This window comes from Thermobia domestica, chromosome 7 (genome assembly GCF_964235325.1).
Source record: "Thermobia domestica chromosome 7, izTheDome1.hap1.1, whole genome shotgun sequence".
Taxonomy (NCBI): Eukaryota; Metazoa; Arthropoda; class Insecta; order Zygentoma; family Lepismatidae; genus Thermobia; species Thermobia domestica.
This window is the reverse complement of record NC_137460.1, coordinates 46,230,214-46,243,972: the sequence shown is the minus strand read 5'-3', so window position 1 is coordinate 46,243,972 and position 13,759 is coordinate 46,230,214. Positions and strand designations below refer to the sequence as shown.

The 13,759-nt window shown below is 34.0% G+C and overlaps 1 protein-coding gene across 1 annotated transcript; it reads left to right on the top strand.

Moving 5' to 3' along the window:
- The first annotated feature begins 6,257 nt into the window (after window positions 1-6,257).
- On the top strand, window positions 6,258-7,559 carry LOC145689165 (glutamate [NMDA] receptor subunit 1-like). Its single transcript, XM_081763296.1, has one exon. The coding sequence runs from the start codon at window positions 6,258-6,260 to the stop codon at window positions 7,557-7,559; it is 1,302 nt and encodes a 433-aa protein (XP_081619422.1).
- The last annotated feature ends 6,200 nt before the right edge of the window (window positions 7,560-13,759 follow it).

The window sequence follows — 13,759 nt, the reverse complement described above, 5'->3', positions numbered from 1 at the left end:
ACATAGATGAGGTTCGTGCCTGGGATGTTATTTCTCAATTCATATTGACGGAGCGATGTAGGCCAGAGGGAGGAGGCTAACATATACAAAAATCAATAAAATATAAAAATAAAAGTGACTATATTCGTGAAATAATAATTCTTGAACCATTCGATCGATCTCAGTCACATTTTCAGCATAGATTAGATTCGAACCTCGGAAGTTTCTTATCATTTCGTATATTTGTATACCTTTCGAGTCCTCGTTTGGAGACGCGAATTGCACCATGTGGCAACGTCGTAGATAAAGAACCATAGATTAGATCTACCAACCAATCAGTTCAAGTCAATAGACGTTGACACTAGCACCACTTATTACCTTAACTTTCGATGTAACTGTTTGATGGATTTGTAGAGCAATGCTGATGGTTCCAAGTTAATATGCGATGTTGCCACATTGTGAAATTTTGATTCCTCATAGCGGCTGAAGAAGACACCGGAGGGCATTCCATCATATTACATTTTCGCCTTATTTTGAAATGTAAAATTGTGTTCTGTGGTCCGTGGGCGCCATTTTTAGAACAGCCGATATATATATATATATATATATATATATATATATATATATATATATATATATATATATATATATATTTGAACTAGATTCAATGAAACTACGAATGACTCCCTTGATCTAAAAACTATCACACGGTGCATGACTCTCCGTGCTTGAATTTAGATGGGAGAGCACTGAACTTTAAATCCATTACGGTGATTAGGCTACCACCTTAAACTGCAAAACTAAAAATCTTCAGTTTTACGGCTCACGATTATGTCATGTATATTAAATGAGACGGTGATGATGAGAATGAATGAAATGGTGGAATGAAGCAGGAAGAAACAGTAAAACCCAAGAGGGCCCACACACAATTTGTTTGTCCACTGTAAAGCCTACTTGAAACGGCTGGGATCAAACCAGCGAACCCCACACACCTCAGGTGAATAATATATAACTGAGACACCGCGGGCACCAAACTGAAATTGTAAGTCCACAGTCAGGGACGTGCGCAGGAATTTATTTCGGGAGGGGTCTAAAGCGTTTCGGGGGGTCCAAATACAATTTGAGGCTAAATTATATGAAAATTTCTAAAATTGCTCCTAAAAGTAGACTACATTTACAAAAAAAAAGTCTGGATTTCGGAGGGTCCGGGCACCCAGGACCCACCCGCTGCGTACGCCCATGTCCACAGTTCATGTAGTATTCATGGAAGATGGGGCGCTAAAATCAAAACCAATAACTTCTCTCGTCATGAAACCAGTTCCTACAACGTGAAAGTAAGCTAATTTTCTTTCAAGAGAGTCACACATTATCAGTCTATTTTTGAAACTCTAAAAGAAAAATAATAAAACATTAAACATATAGCTAAAAGCCAATTTATCGATTTACAGGAATTAAAAAAAAAAATTAAGTATAGAAATTTCGCAGAGGAGTAAATAATTTGATTGGTAAGTTAGTACTATTAAGAACACTGTCTTCCAATAGATTCATATAAGTTAAATTATTACGATCCTACTATTACGATCCTAAGTACAGCGAACTATATAGAATTCTTGGAGTACTTGCAAAAACGAAATATAAGTAGTATATAGGAACATAAGCATAATAAACCAGTAACATTAAACATAAATTGCTGAAGAAAAAGCTGGACATGAACAAGAACATTTCGTAAGTTTTTTATTAATAATTTATTTTTCTGTAGAATAATCGTTGACTGTTGCTTCTTTTAAATAGAAAATTGTTACTCAAGATATGAAGCTCAGAGCGTCCTGCTTCCATCTGCATTGTCTGTCTTTCCATTGATCAATTATAGTTCAAAATGTTATAGTTGAATCTTAAAAAATAGAAATTAGGTAACAAACCACGAACAATTGCTTACTATGTTTATGTTAGTTCCCTAGGTATCTATTTCTATACATAGAGGACTGAGTCATCGGTTCTGTTTTAATAGAAGTAAAGATTCACCTAAGCGGATCTAATTCAAACAAACATTAAAGTATCTGTGTTTGCCTCAGAAAGTATGTAATACCCACTGGCCTAGTAGCTATCGCGTACACCTTTGATATAATGGTTCTGGGTTCGATTTCCTGTGGGAGAACATTGAAGCCAATACAGGGATTGGGAACCCACATTAAATTATACGTTCATATCTCACAGAGTCGGTACAGAAAAGGAACAATAAACGTTAGTAAACAAAAACAATAAATAAATGGGGAACTTTAAGCAAGAATGAAATTGTCTGTGTGGCTTGCAATTATTTCAGTGAAAGGCTAATAACCATCTGGTATGTTAATCAACAATACACTGAAAGTACGGGAATGTAGGCACTATACACGCTCTGAAAAGGAAACATAGCCTTCAGAAAATATAATCAATGTTCATTGACACGCATGACCTACTTTATTGCAATATATACAACATAAATCGTTAAAAGGAACACAAAGAGTAGATTATTATTATTTTATAACACCCAAAGTCGTTCGTTACGTTTTTATTAATGTAAACCAGATGTAGATATTACAACACTCATTATGTTGTTACGGGGTACCAGGACACATTACAAATTTTTAAGCCCTTCTTGCTTCGTGTTAGTATCTTAGTATTAAACATCCTTTTGTATCTGTCAATATTAATCTAATAACATTAGTTACTCAAAACCTATCCTCATACGCTGAAGCATAATATTGTTTAAATGATTACTCTTTATAAGTGAATATACAAGGTGACCCAAAAGTAAGTATACAGTCCCGTACTGATGAATTCATTGCATTTTATATCATTTCTTATTGTTATCCGTCATTTAGACTTAGTTTATTCATTGTTAACGTGTTTTTACTTACATTTTAAGCTCAGAAGAGCCGAAGCAAATAAACCCATAAACAAGAATGTTAAACTTAATCAATAAAAGGGTATATACCTACTTTTGGGCCACTCTGTACATATAAAACATGTTTAAATTTAACTTAATAATTTTCATTACAAGTTGCGTTTTCAGCATATTTACTTCCTTCAATAATTGTTGCTCTAAGTTAGTCAATTCTTTCTGACATGAAATTGATGTTGGCTATATGTTTATTCTACAATTGGCAGGAACCATATTCTGACCAAGTCCTTTCTCTCTACTACTCTTGTACACTTTTCACAATGTTACTCCACTATTTGATTTTTCTTTTAAAAATCAATGACTAGAATAATATATAGGGTGTCTCAAAAGTTTCCTGACAGAGGGTAACTCTGTTATCAGAGTTACAACAAAATGTAAGAAGGGTAAAAAAGTCTCCAAATATGATGTTTTCAATCTAAAGTGAATGATTTTTTTGTATCGTACGAGCCGTTTGGAGTGTACACTCTTTATGCACCCAAAGTCAAATGAAATTGCGACGTTGCCATTTACCTGGACCCACAACATAAGTGAATGAAGTCATCGTCTTTTACGCTAACATGTCGATGGTCAGTTTCTATTTCAAATACGCTCTCATTTCACTTTATGTTGCGGGTAGACAACCTGTATATCGTCCACAATTTACGAAGGCGTCCAATGTTTAGCAAACTTTGCGAGATTAATTAGCTTTCGAAACATTATGGTGTGGAAATCGTTAATTTCAGAGTTGTTAATAATCACATTTGAGGTTCAGACATTAAAATGTTCGCAAAAAATTATCTAATAGCAAATATAGCTATTTAAACAAAAGATCACGCTACAAATCTATCACTTAAACTTTCACTTGAGGCATGAGAAAGTAAAAGATAATACAGTTTATTAGTTATGTTGTAAAGATGTTCTTTTTTTTGTATTACTGGCGGTTACTAGTTCCTTTATCACTTACGGGCTCTTCTGTTGCTATGTGACGTTGCTTACTTCTTTTATCTTGAATTTTTCTCCATTACAATGCTTCTCGTTTGAAGTTCGTATTATTCTGTCAGTGATGCCAACTTGAAATGATATAAAATTCCTTCTCGAGAGGCAGAAATTCCCCATTTTGCTCTTGAATTTCCCACGCTATACTAATATCAAAATTTTCAAAACTTTGAACACATTAACAATAAAATTAGTGCGCATCATTCATTTTCAATATATGAGTGAATTGTTCAAAAATTTGGATTGTATAAATTTATCAAACAGCTTATGAACACACATTTTCTTTAATTGAAAGACACAATTGAAAATACTGATGAAAATAAGTACATTTTGTTATGAGTTTACTATTTCCATCACCATGATCTTCCACTGAAGGTAACAAAACTAGATAAACTTCATTCTTTAGTCATTTTGCATGGAACGTTTTGGAAGTTGGACGTTTCTCGTTTTACCTCCTTCTCGTTAATTCTGTTCTTTCTTTCATTTTTCTCTTTCTTTTTTTAAAAATATCCAAGTGCAATTACGTTACACTAACACGCACTTTACAGTAACAAAATTTCACAATTAGCATTATTGTCATGTTTATTGGAGACCTATTTGTCTACTCGCCCGACCATAGACAATTGTGTTGGTGTCAAGGGAGTAGATGTACGAAATATCCCCCTAAATCCTGTCAATTTTTACGAAAGTTCCCTTTATCTCAGTTTAAGAGATAATTATCAAAAAATCCCACAATATCGGATTTTTTCTATGGCATCACTGTATTCCGTTGCTCATGATTTTCCAATCATTTTGAGGATTAGTCATCAACCTCGATAGGCTGAATTAGCCCTTGTAGATATTTAGCTAATAATCTAAATTACGTCAACAATATATTTTGTGTGCAGTTTTCTGGCTTCACTTTCCTAATTTCTCATTTTCTTATTCTTAAGAAGTCTATGTAAAAATATAATTCTATTAACATGTTGTAATGATTTCCTTTGTTTCCCCTTACTTGTAAAGCTCACAGATGACGAGAAGAACCCTAAAACAGAGGAAGCAGGGACAGGTCAACGACACGGTGAAGACCATTTTCAGTTTTTGAGGTGTGGTCTATACTGAGATGTCATCTGCTACTCCGGGTAGTTATCTGTGTGCTATTCCGTTGTGTCATTGGAAACCCCCGTGCGAAAAGTGGGCCAGCTCATACCTACGTCACACTACTTCTGCTAGGGTTCTTCTCGTCATCTGTGAACTGTACTTTAATATCACTATTACTTCATCGTCTCTTGTATTAAGACTTTTAAAAAGTTCGTGATCACCCACCAATGTGTTATTTTCTAGCATACAACTCATTTCAATTTATTAAGTTTTCTTTTATTCCGAATTCAATCTAGGAAAGCATCTGCTTGTCGTAAAATATCAAGGAAATTTTCAGATGAGAGTTTAAGCATCAAAGTTCCTTAAAAATATTATTCGAGTTAAAACAGTAGTTAAACTGTAAGCGTTCATTCATTATGATTGTTATTAATGGAAGTACTCAACAATTAGCATCAAAACACATGGAAACAACGGCGGTTGATTATTTAACTCTATTAGGGTAACTCACAAAAATATACATCCTTGTTAACTTGACTATATCTTCATTACTCAGCTAAATATTATTCTTCCTTATTCAGTATTTTTAATTACGGTATTATATTTTCTCCATCTCAAACAACTGAAGCCCAATCAGTTAACAATGAGATTTTTAGAGTTAGTGCTCACTGAAACGGTATGATGATTAAATATACTACAACGCTAATGTATGTTTTCTTTTTCAGGATTATGTCAGCTACTGTCTACAATAGATTGGTCGTATATTCACTTGTGATGTATATTGCCATTGGTGTAAACCTCATTAAGTGTATACCACTCCACAATGCTTCGAATCCGCTTCAGAACATATGTATGAATGAATTATTTACAAGTAATATCCAAGAAGAGAACACCATTATACTCCTAGAAATTTACAAAACTATGGAAGTTCGAAAAACCATCGACAATTGTTTAAACAGTTTGAATATACCAACTATTCAGATAACAAATCTTAGCGGATTTAAAAGAATTGGAAGTCTAACAAATGTATTAACAATTGTTTATTTAAAAGAAAATAATTTCTCCACATTTACTACTGAGTTGTCTACCACGAATATATTCAACTCTAAATCTAGAATTATTGTTATAGTACTTGACATTAGAGAAAAGAGAAAATTAACATTCCTTTTTAATCAGTTGTTTAGTTTGGGATATTCAAATGTAGTTATTGGAGTTAAGTCAAGTTCAAAATACATTTTCTACACATATACACTTTATTCACATGGAAAATGTGGGTTTCCACACAATGTCACTTGTGGATCCTTACAATAAGGGTGAGGATTTCAAATTTCAAAAACTATTTCTAGATAAAGCAAATAATCTACATTCATGTCCCTTACGTGTAAGTACTATTGACCAACTTCCACACACGAAATTGAATTTCGATAACTCAATTAGTGTGGGAGGTATTGATGGTTACATATTAAATATTGTGTCGGAGAAAATGAACTTTTCAATAATTGCAAACAAACCAGCAGATGGACAAAAGTGGGGTTACCTATTAGAAAATGGAACCGCTTGTGGCATGTTTGGAGATGTTTTTAATAAAAGAGTAGATATTGCAGTTGGAGGCATTGTTTCTACCTTAGAAAGATATGAGCATACAAGCCCAGCTTCAACGCAATTACCAAGAGATGTCAAGTGGGTTGTCCCCAAAGCACGTCAGCTCCCTCAATGGATGAGTATTTTCTTCCCTTTTACAGTCGTCTGTTGGAGCCTAGTAATTCTTATTAATTCTTTAGTGGTTTTATTACTCATTGCATTGAGACAGTCACAAATACTCTATGGTGATAAGTTCATTGCTAACATTACATTGAACTTGTGGTCTTTATTTTTGGGAGTTTCAATTCCTAAGACTCCTAGACTTACATTCTTAAAATATCTATTTATAATGTGGACATTGTATTCTTTGCTTATGTGCACAGCATATACTAGTTCACTCGTAAGTTTTTTGACATCCCCTCCTTATCAAAAGGACCTTAATTATATGAATGAACTTGTTAAGTCTGGACTGAAACTGGTTGGCTTCGAGGATTATAAACAATTCTTCTCTGACATTAATGACCCTATATCGAAGTATATTTATGACAATCTTCTAACTAGTTATTCAGAGTTAGGGGGTATAAATCAGATTTCCACAGAACGTGACATTGCTATGCAGTGTAATTTAATAACTGTAAACTATCTAATAGCAAAGGAAATCAAAAGTACACATATCGAATCAAGTGTGCATATTATGGACGAGATAATTGTAAATGCACATTCTGTATTTCTTTTACAAAAGAATTCAGTTTTCTACAATAGAATAGCTGCTATTTTGTTGCATTTGTTTGAAGGTGGGATAAGCAATAAAATTCAAGGAGATGTAGTTAACCCATCATACTCTGAAGCAGCTGAAACGGAGAACGTATCATTGTGTCTTAAACACTTGATGGGTGTATTTTTACTACTGACTTTTGGTTTAATGACAAGCTTAGTTGTATTTGTCACTGAATGCATTTATTCACGTTGCCCAGTGATCGCCAAAACATCGATTGCGAGCTACTAGTAGCTCGGGGAGATATTTTCGGTAGATCGCGTTTAATGCTTCGGTTGGCTAACCTTGATCAGTGTTGCCAATTTCGGGCAAAAGTCGCTAAATTTAGGGGATTCGATTTCAAGAAAAAAAACTTGTTGGTGACAAAGAAGACTTCCATCCTTCTCATTGTTCTGTAGTTCTTGTGGTTGACAGTTCACAGTAGGACTTAAAAACGGTACAGTAGGCAAGAAGATTCATTAGTTTGCCGACCATTTACATTGCACAATGAAAGTAAAACAAATAGAAATGGATTTTTAAAATTTACATCATAATTGAACTTAACATGAGCAGTTTCTTACAAAGAAATTGGTCAATGAGAGTTTGCAGAAAGTTTCTCAAGAGAAAACTTCTTAGTAATTTATGAAAATATGTTGAAAAATATTTATTATGATTTCTGGTGTAATACGATGTTGATATTACTCGTCTTTTGAACTAAGAGTTTGAATTCAAATCAAAATATTACTTTCACATCGTCAATTCGATATATGCGAGGCTTGCTTTGGAATAACCTTAAAAGTGTCAAATTATTTCATGATTGTCTGCAACAATTTCTCATTAATATCTGGAAATATGGAACTTGGTTAGTGGCATAAGGTTATATTACTACAGAATTCGCTTCAAGACAGATTCACTTTAAGTATAAACAGGAGTTTTTCAATGTAGTTTGTGTACCAAGATATTCAAAAGCTAGTGTAGAAAATTAAAGTGACTAGTATTTGAAGTTTGACTGCTTTCCATTTATTTCAAATTGTGATATCTAACTTAGTAACGTTGCGCTAATTGACGAAGTTTGCTGCTATCGTTACTTATATACTAAGTCACGAAGTTTCTGCTATTATGATGAAACCTGATAAAGTAACATTGAAAGTGCCAAGTAAATAATAATAATACAACACACAGAAGGAAATATATCATTCCGTTCAAAATTGGCGAAATCTCAACATTTTTAGAAAACTCTACTCCGTAGAATGAGTTCAACAACTTACCTAGTTTTGTAATTTCGCAAGCCTTTTCTTTTATTAGACAAACCATTGTTCAAAAACTACATTCATTTGAGATTAAAGTTGCCAAACTAATATTCTGCAAATGATAAAATATATTTCAGTGTTATTTGTGAAATATGTATGAGCAGCTCGGGGTAACATAATGGTATGTGGCATTTTCTAACATCCTTGTAAACTGGTACGGAATATTCGAGTAGATTTAAGCTATGTAGATACTGAAGTATGTATTAAAATAACGGGACTTTAAAAAAAAGTGTTGAACAATAGAATTCTGTTTCATTATCGCTATAATGTTAAAAATCCTATCAACATTTGAGTCAGGTAACAGTGCATTACAAAACAGAGAAATATATCTCGGAAAAGAAAATCAAGTTATGAGGTCTTATCTGTCAGTTTAGAAGCAAAAAAATCGTCCGTTTTAGACTAGAAGATTTGACAATGTGCTTTCTACAGCCAAAGACAAATTAGAAAATATTTGTGCTAAAATATCAGATCCTGAGTTCCCACCGTTGAAGAGAATTCGGAAGATTCACACGTCTTCAAAAGATTTTGTTGTTGAAGAATGTTTAAATATGACTCAAACAATGGAGCAATTTACATAAAGTTATTGTGCTGCCAACATGTCTTGAGCCGTGTCAAAAATGCAAACTAAAGCTCACACTCTCACATACTCACGCGTTGAGCCAATAAGGGTTCAGCTGTTGCTAGGCGAGAGAAAGCGAGTGGAATTCCTTCAGCCGATAGCAGCGCTTGCAACGGAAGACTAGGGATCAAGTCAATGTGGTATATCTTTAATTTTTAATGACACAATCGACAATACAATATTAGTGACTAAAGATACATTTATTGAGAAGAATGAACAGCATTTGAAATGAAATGAAATAAAGTAAAAAAATTTCAGTTTAACGTCCCACAATTTATCCCTTTAGGCTAAGGGAGACTGATGTTTAAGGTAAATGAATAATGGAAGAATCGGTGGAATGAGAATGTGGGGGGAAACGGGAGTACCCCGAGAAAAACTTATCGGCATGATGATGTTCACCAATGAAATATATTTGAAATCTGTGGATTGTCCGTTGTCATAGTAAGAAACATTTTTGAACAGTTCTGACCTATTACAACTATTGAATCTCCTAGGCTGCAATGAACTAGCTTTCGAATTAGAAGTTGAAGTTTTAAAATAAATACGTTATCCAACAACAAGAACGACAATAATATTTTAAAGATTTCTAGATATGTTGTGTCCGTACGAAAGTGTTTTTTGAAATGCAGCAGTTCTAACCAATTTTTATTCAACAAAAGCATGTGTTTCATAATGTTATTTTCAAGTCACAATAACTATATTCTCCATTTTTGAAGTCCAAACATTCGATGCTTCTTGGACAAACTGCTGTATTTTAAACTTCAAAGCTTTCGACACAATTTGTAAAGACAAAACAGTTTGGACTAAATGATAACTCGAAGCTGTTGAATTTCTGAAAAAAAAAAATATGTGGATGATAGGTACCAAGACATTTGAATCAGAATCATAAAAGCATTTGAATACGCCTACACTTGGAACAGCTCTGTCAGTATACCGAGAAAGAGAAGAACATGCTTAATGTGTGTTCTCCATGTATGTTCTTCAACCAAAAATACGCCATTATTTATCGAAAAATGGAGATAAGTAACTTTGTTCCCCCTATAGCAATTATTAACATTGCTAACAATGACATAGGACCGTTTGGCAGTTGGGTACTCTACCGTTGCTTGCTGTCTTGTCTACTACGTGTGATGCTAAAGTCTAGTGAATTTTTAGCAATAAATTATATTCCTCATTATTTAGTAGATCCTCTAATTTGATGGAAGGGGATAACAATACATAATTCAAATAGGATGTAACACAAAGGCAAAATGTACCTAGGTTAGGGGGACCAAATTGTCAACTAGAAAAAACGGGACAACATTTTAGTTTTGAATAGGTTGCTCCCCTAAATATATACTTTTGCCTCTCCGTTCTCTCTCTCTCTCTGTATCTCTCACAAAAAAGGGCAAATTTACATTTTCTCGTTTTGAAACCTATTGAAAAGGTAGTGGAATTAATTAAATAACAAGTAACTATCAGCAACTAATAAAAAATGAAATTTTGTAAACATTACTAAAAATATATTAAACATTCATCAATATCTGTCAATCAACAAAATCTGTGACCGACAGAAGTTATAACTAACTACTCTCAGCATCGGATTCCAATTCCCTTTATTTGCTTTTACTTACTTTTAAACATGATTTCACTTACAACTACTTTTCTTTTTACTTTCACTTTTATAGTTCTATATTTCTGTTCCTCTTTCGTAAATGACAGTATGTTACATCTTAGTCAAATCACGGAAACACTATACTGTATTGATGACAGCGCCTCAGTCTTCCACCGCCCGAAAGAGAAAGTAAAAACAGTTTGTTTTTCATAAGACATTCAGCCCCTTGCACTGTCGTCTGCCGAGTGGGAGTCTTGGAGGGGGAGGCCTACGAGGGAAAACAACGCAGCCACCAGATCCAATATCACAAACGTCGTAATAACGTTGCTCAGTAATTAGACATATTCCAATATAATCACATAGCTTAGAAAAAAATAATATAAATTAGGAAATTTTAGATTGGACAGCTTTTTTATGCCCAATGTACGTAAATAGGGACATTTTGGCGTCTCGGGAAAATTTTTCGGGACACCGGGAATCAGGGACGGCGCCAGAAACGTTTGATGGGGTGGGCGGAAAGAGGCGGACCTAGTTGCTGGGTGGGCGGAGAATGAAAATAAGAACTGGGCAATGTAGACTTTTTTTTTTGACAATAATTAAATTTCAATTTTTATACTCTTTAGTTAGCTAAGGCTCAGACCGAAATAAGCGAGGAACAAAGATGTGGAAAACAGCAGTCTTGGATTTATAGAAGGTACAATTCCGGCATTCGCCTGTTGGGACTGAAGCAATGCTGGACTTAGGATGGGCTGCGGGAGTTCGTGGCTATATGCTCGACCTACCGAGTTGCGCGTGGCAGACACACTACGTCTACTTCCAGTTCTTTTTTTCAGTTTTTTTTCTTTTTTTAAGAATAATGACGGTGTGTACTGTGTAGTCGATGAAGTTCAAAACAGCTTTACCTCCTCTACCTCCAAGAATGCACATGAATGCATAGAAATAAAAGAAGGTTTAAACAACGCAGACTAACAGATAATACTCTACCTTTCGTTAATAACATAAAACACACAATAAGTAAGTAAAGTAAAATAATGATAAAATAGGCTACTGCAAACATTTTTATCTTTGAAGGATTTATTACAAGAAAACAAGGGACTAAAAATATAAATCATTTATATTTCTCTCATATATTTTTAATTTGTGCACATTAGATTTTTTGACGTGATCTCTATATGCAACAGCAAAGACCAATGTTACTAAAAGAATAGGGAAATTCGATAGCATGATTGTTTGATCATACCTTACACAGAAATCTTTGAAACTGAAACTCAAGTTAGAAAATAATATAAATTGGATAAAGAAGTAAATAGCAATTAACAAAACTTCATCATGATCAACAGAAACAACCATGTATTTTAAACTGTCACATGGTATGAACAAGCTTACAATAAACTTTTATACCTGCACTTTAATGAAGTGCAATGCGTCTATTTTTATGTCCAGCATCGAATACGTTTACCATATCCTCTACAGCAATATTCATTACAAGTTTTCTTTCTACTGAAAGGAAACAAAGATCGCTTAGGGGAACGTTTGCCATTCGATTAGATCACTTAGGGGACCGTTTGCCTTTCGATTTCTTAGATATGTTTTAACCCGTCTAAGACACGAGAAAGAACGCTCATATGGTGAACTAGATACAGGAATGGTGACATCATTACAGCTAATTTGTGAATTTCATGAAAAGCAATCTTGAAACGACCCATAACTTCAGTAAACTGAGAAACGAAGGTAATTTTGCATTGCTTTTCCTCCTCATAACGTTTCAAATCTTTCGGAAGAAGTTTCAGTTCCACCTCTACACTATCGACATCACATCCATAATGACGTGCAAGTGGTTCAATTTTCTCAAATGAGAGGAAGTGTTCACTTTTAGGATGAAGACTGCTTATCCCACTTAAAATCATTGTTCATTGTAGAGTTAAACAGGGTCCTAGAACTATTACATTACAATCGAAAGTAATACCAATGCTTTGGAACTACAGGATGTCACGTTCATTATTTTACTTCTGTTGGGATGGGCGGATGGGTGGGCGAGGCCATCCAACCCTTAATGCCGTCCCTGCCGGGAATGGTAGCGAAAAAACATGACAATCCCGTTTTTACGGGACGGATGGTCATTCTAACCTAGGTACATGTATGAGTGGATCTGGAAATACATGCATTGAAAATAACGAAATGTGTTTTGATGCTAATGGATTTGACCAAAATTCTAGTCAGTGATAAGTTTACTTACAGCACAATAATACAAGTAACTTTATAAACATAACTCTCCATCACAGCTGTAAACAACACAAGAAACCTTTTTATTCACAGCAATGAAAGTGTATCAATCAAGAAATGAAGAATCAAAGTTCTTTTTCTTTCCTTTGTGCAACATGCGAAATTACTTGAATGTAATTGCATTATCATTAGGACAACCAAAGAGCATAAAAAGCATAACAGCAATTTACACATACAGGTATGGTTGGTACCTTCAATATGGTTGTGGTTATCTAAGGGTTCAGAAGAAATTAATTTTAAAAGCATAATAAAGCATAATTTCGGAAAATAAAGCATAATTTAAGATATATAGCACAATTCTTAGAAAATTCTGTTTAACTGCAAGATTTTGTGTATTAATATTTTTTTAACCTATATTTACAATGCAAAATCATTGAGAACATAACAATGCAAGGCTTATTTTTATTTCCGTAAACTTTTCGGTGTTAATCCTTTGATGTGGAGAAAACAAAAAAGGAAGAAACAAAAACTTTCCACAAACAATGATTAGTACATAAGAACTCCACACTATATTGTTATGTGTATCTCTTGAACTTGAACACTTTCTGTACTTTTTGGTGGCATCTTTTACGTTCCCTTTCTGTATCCTATATGCACCTCTAAGGCGCAAACAAGTGATAAAAAAACTGACTCGAGTAAATCAGAT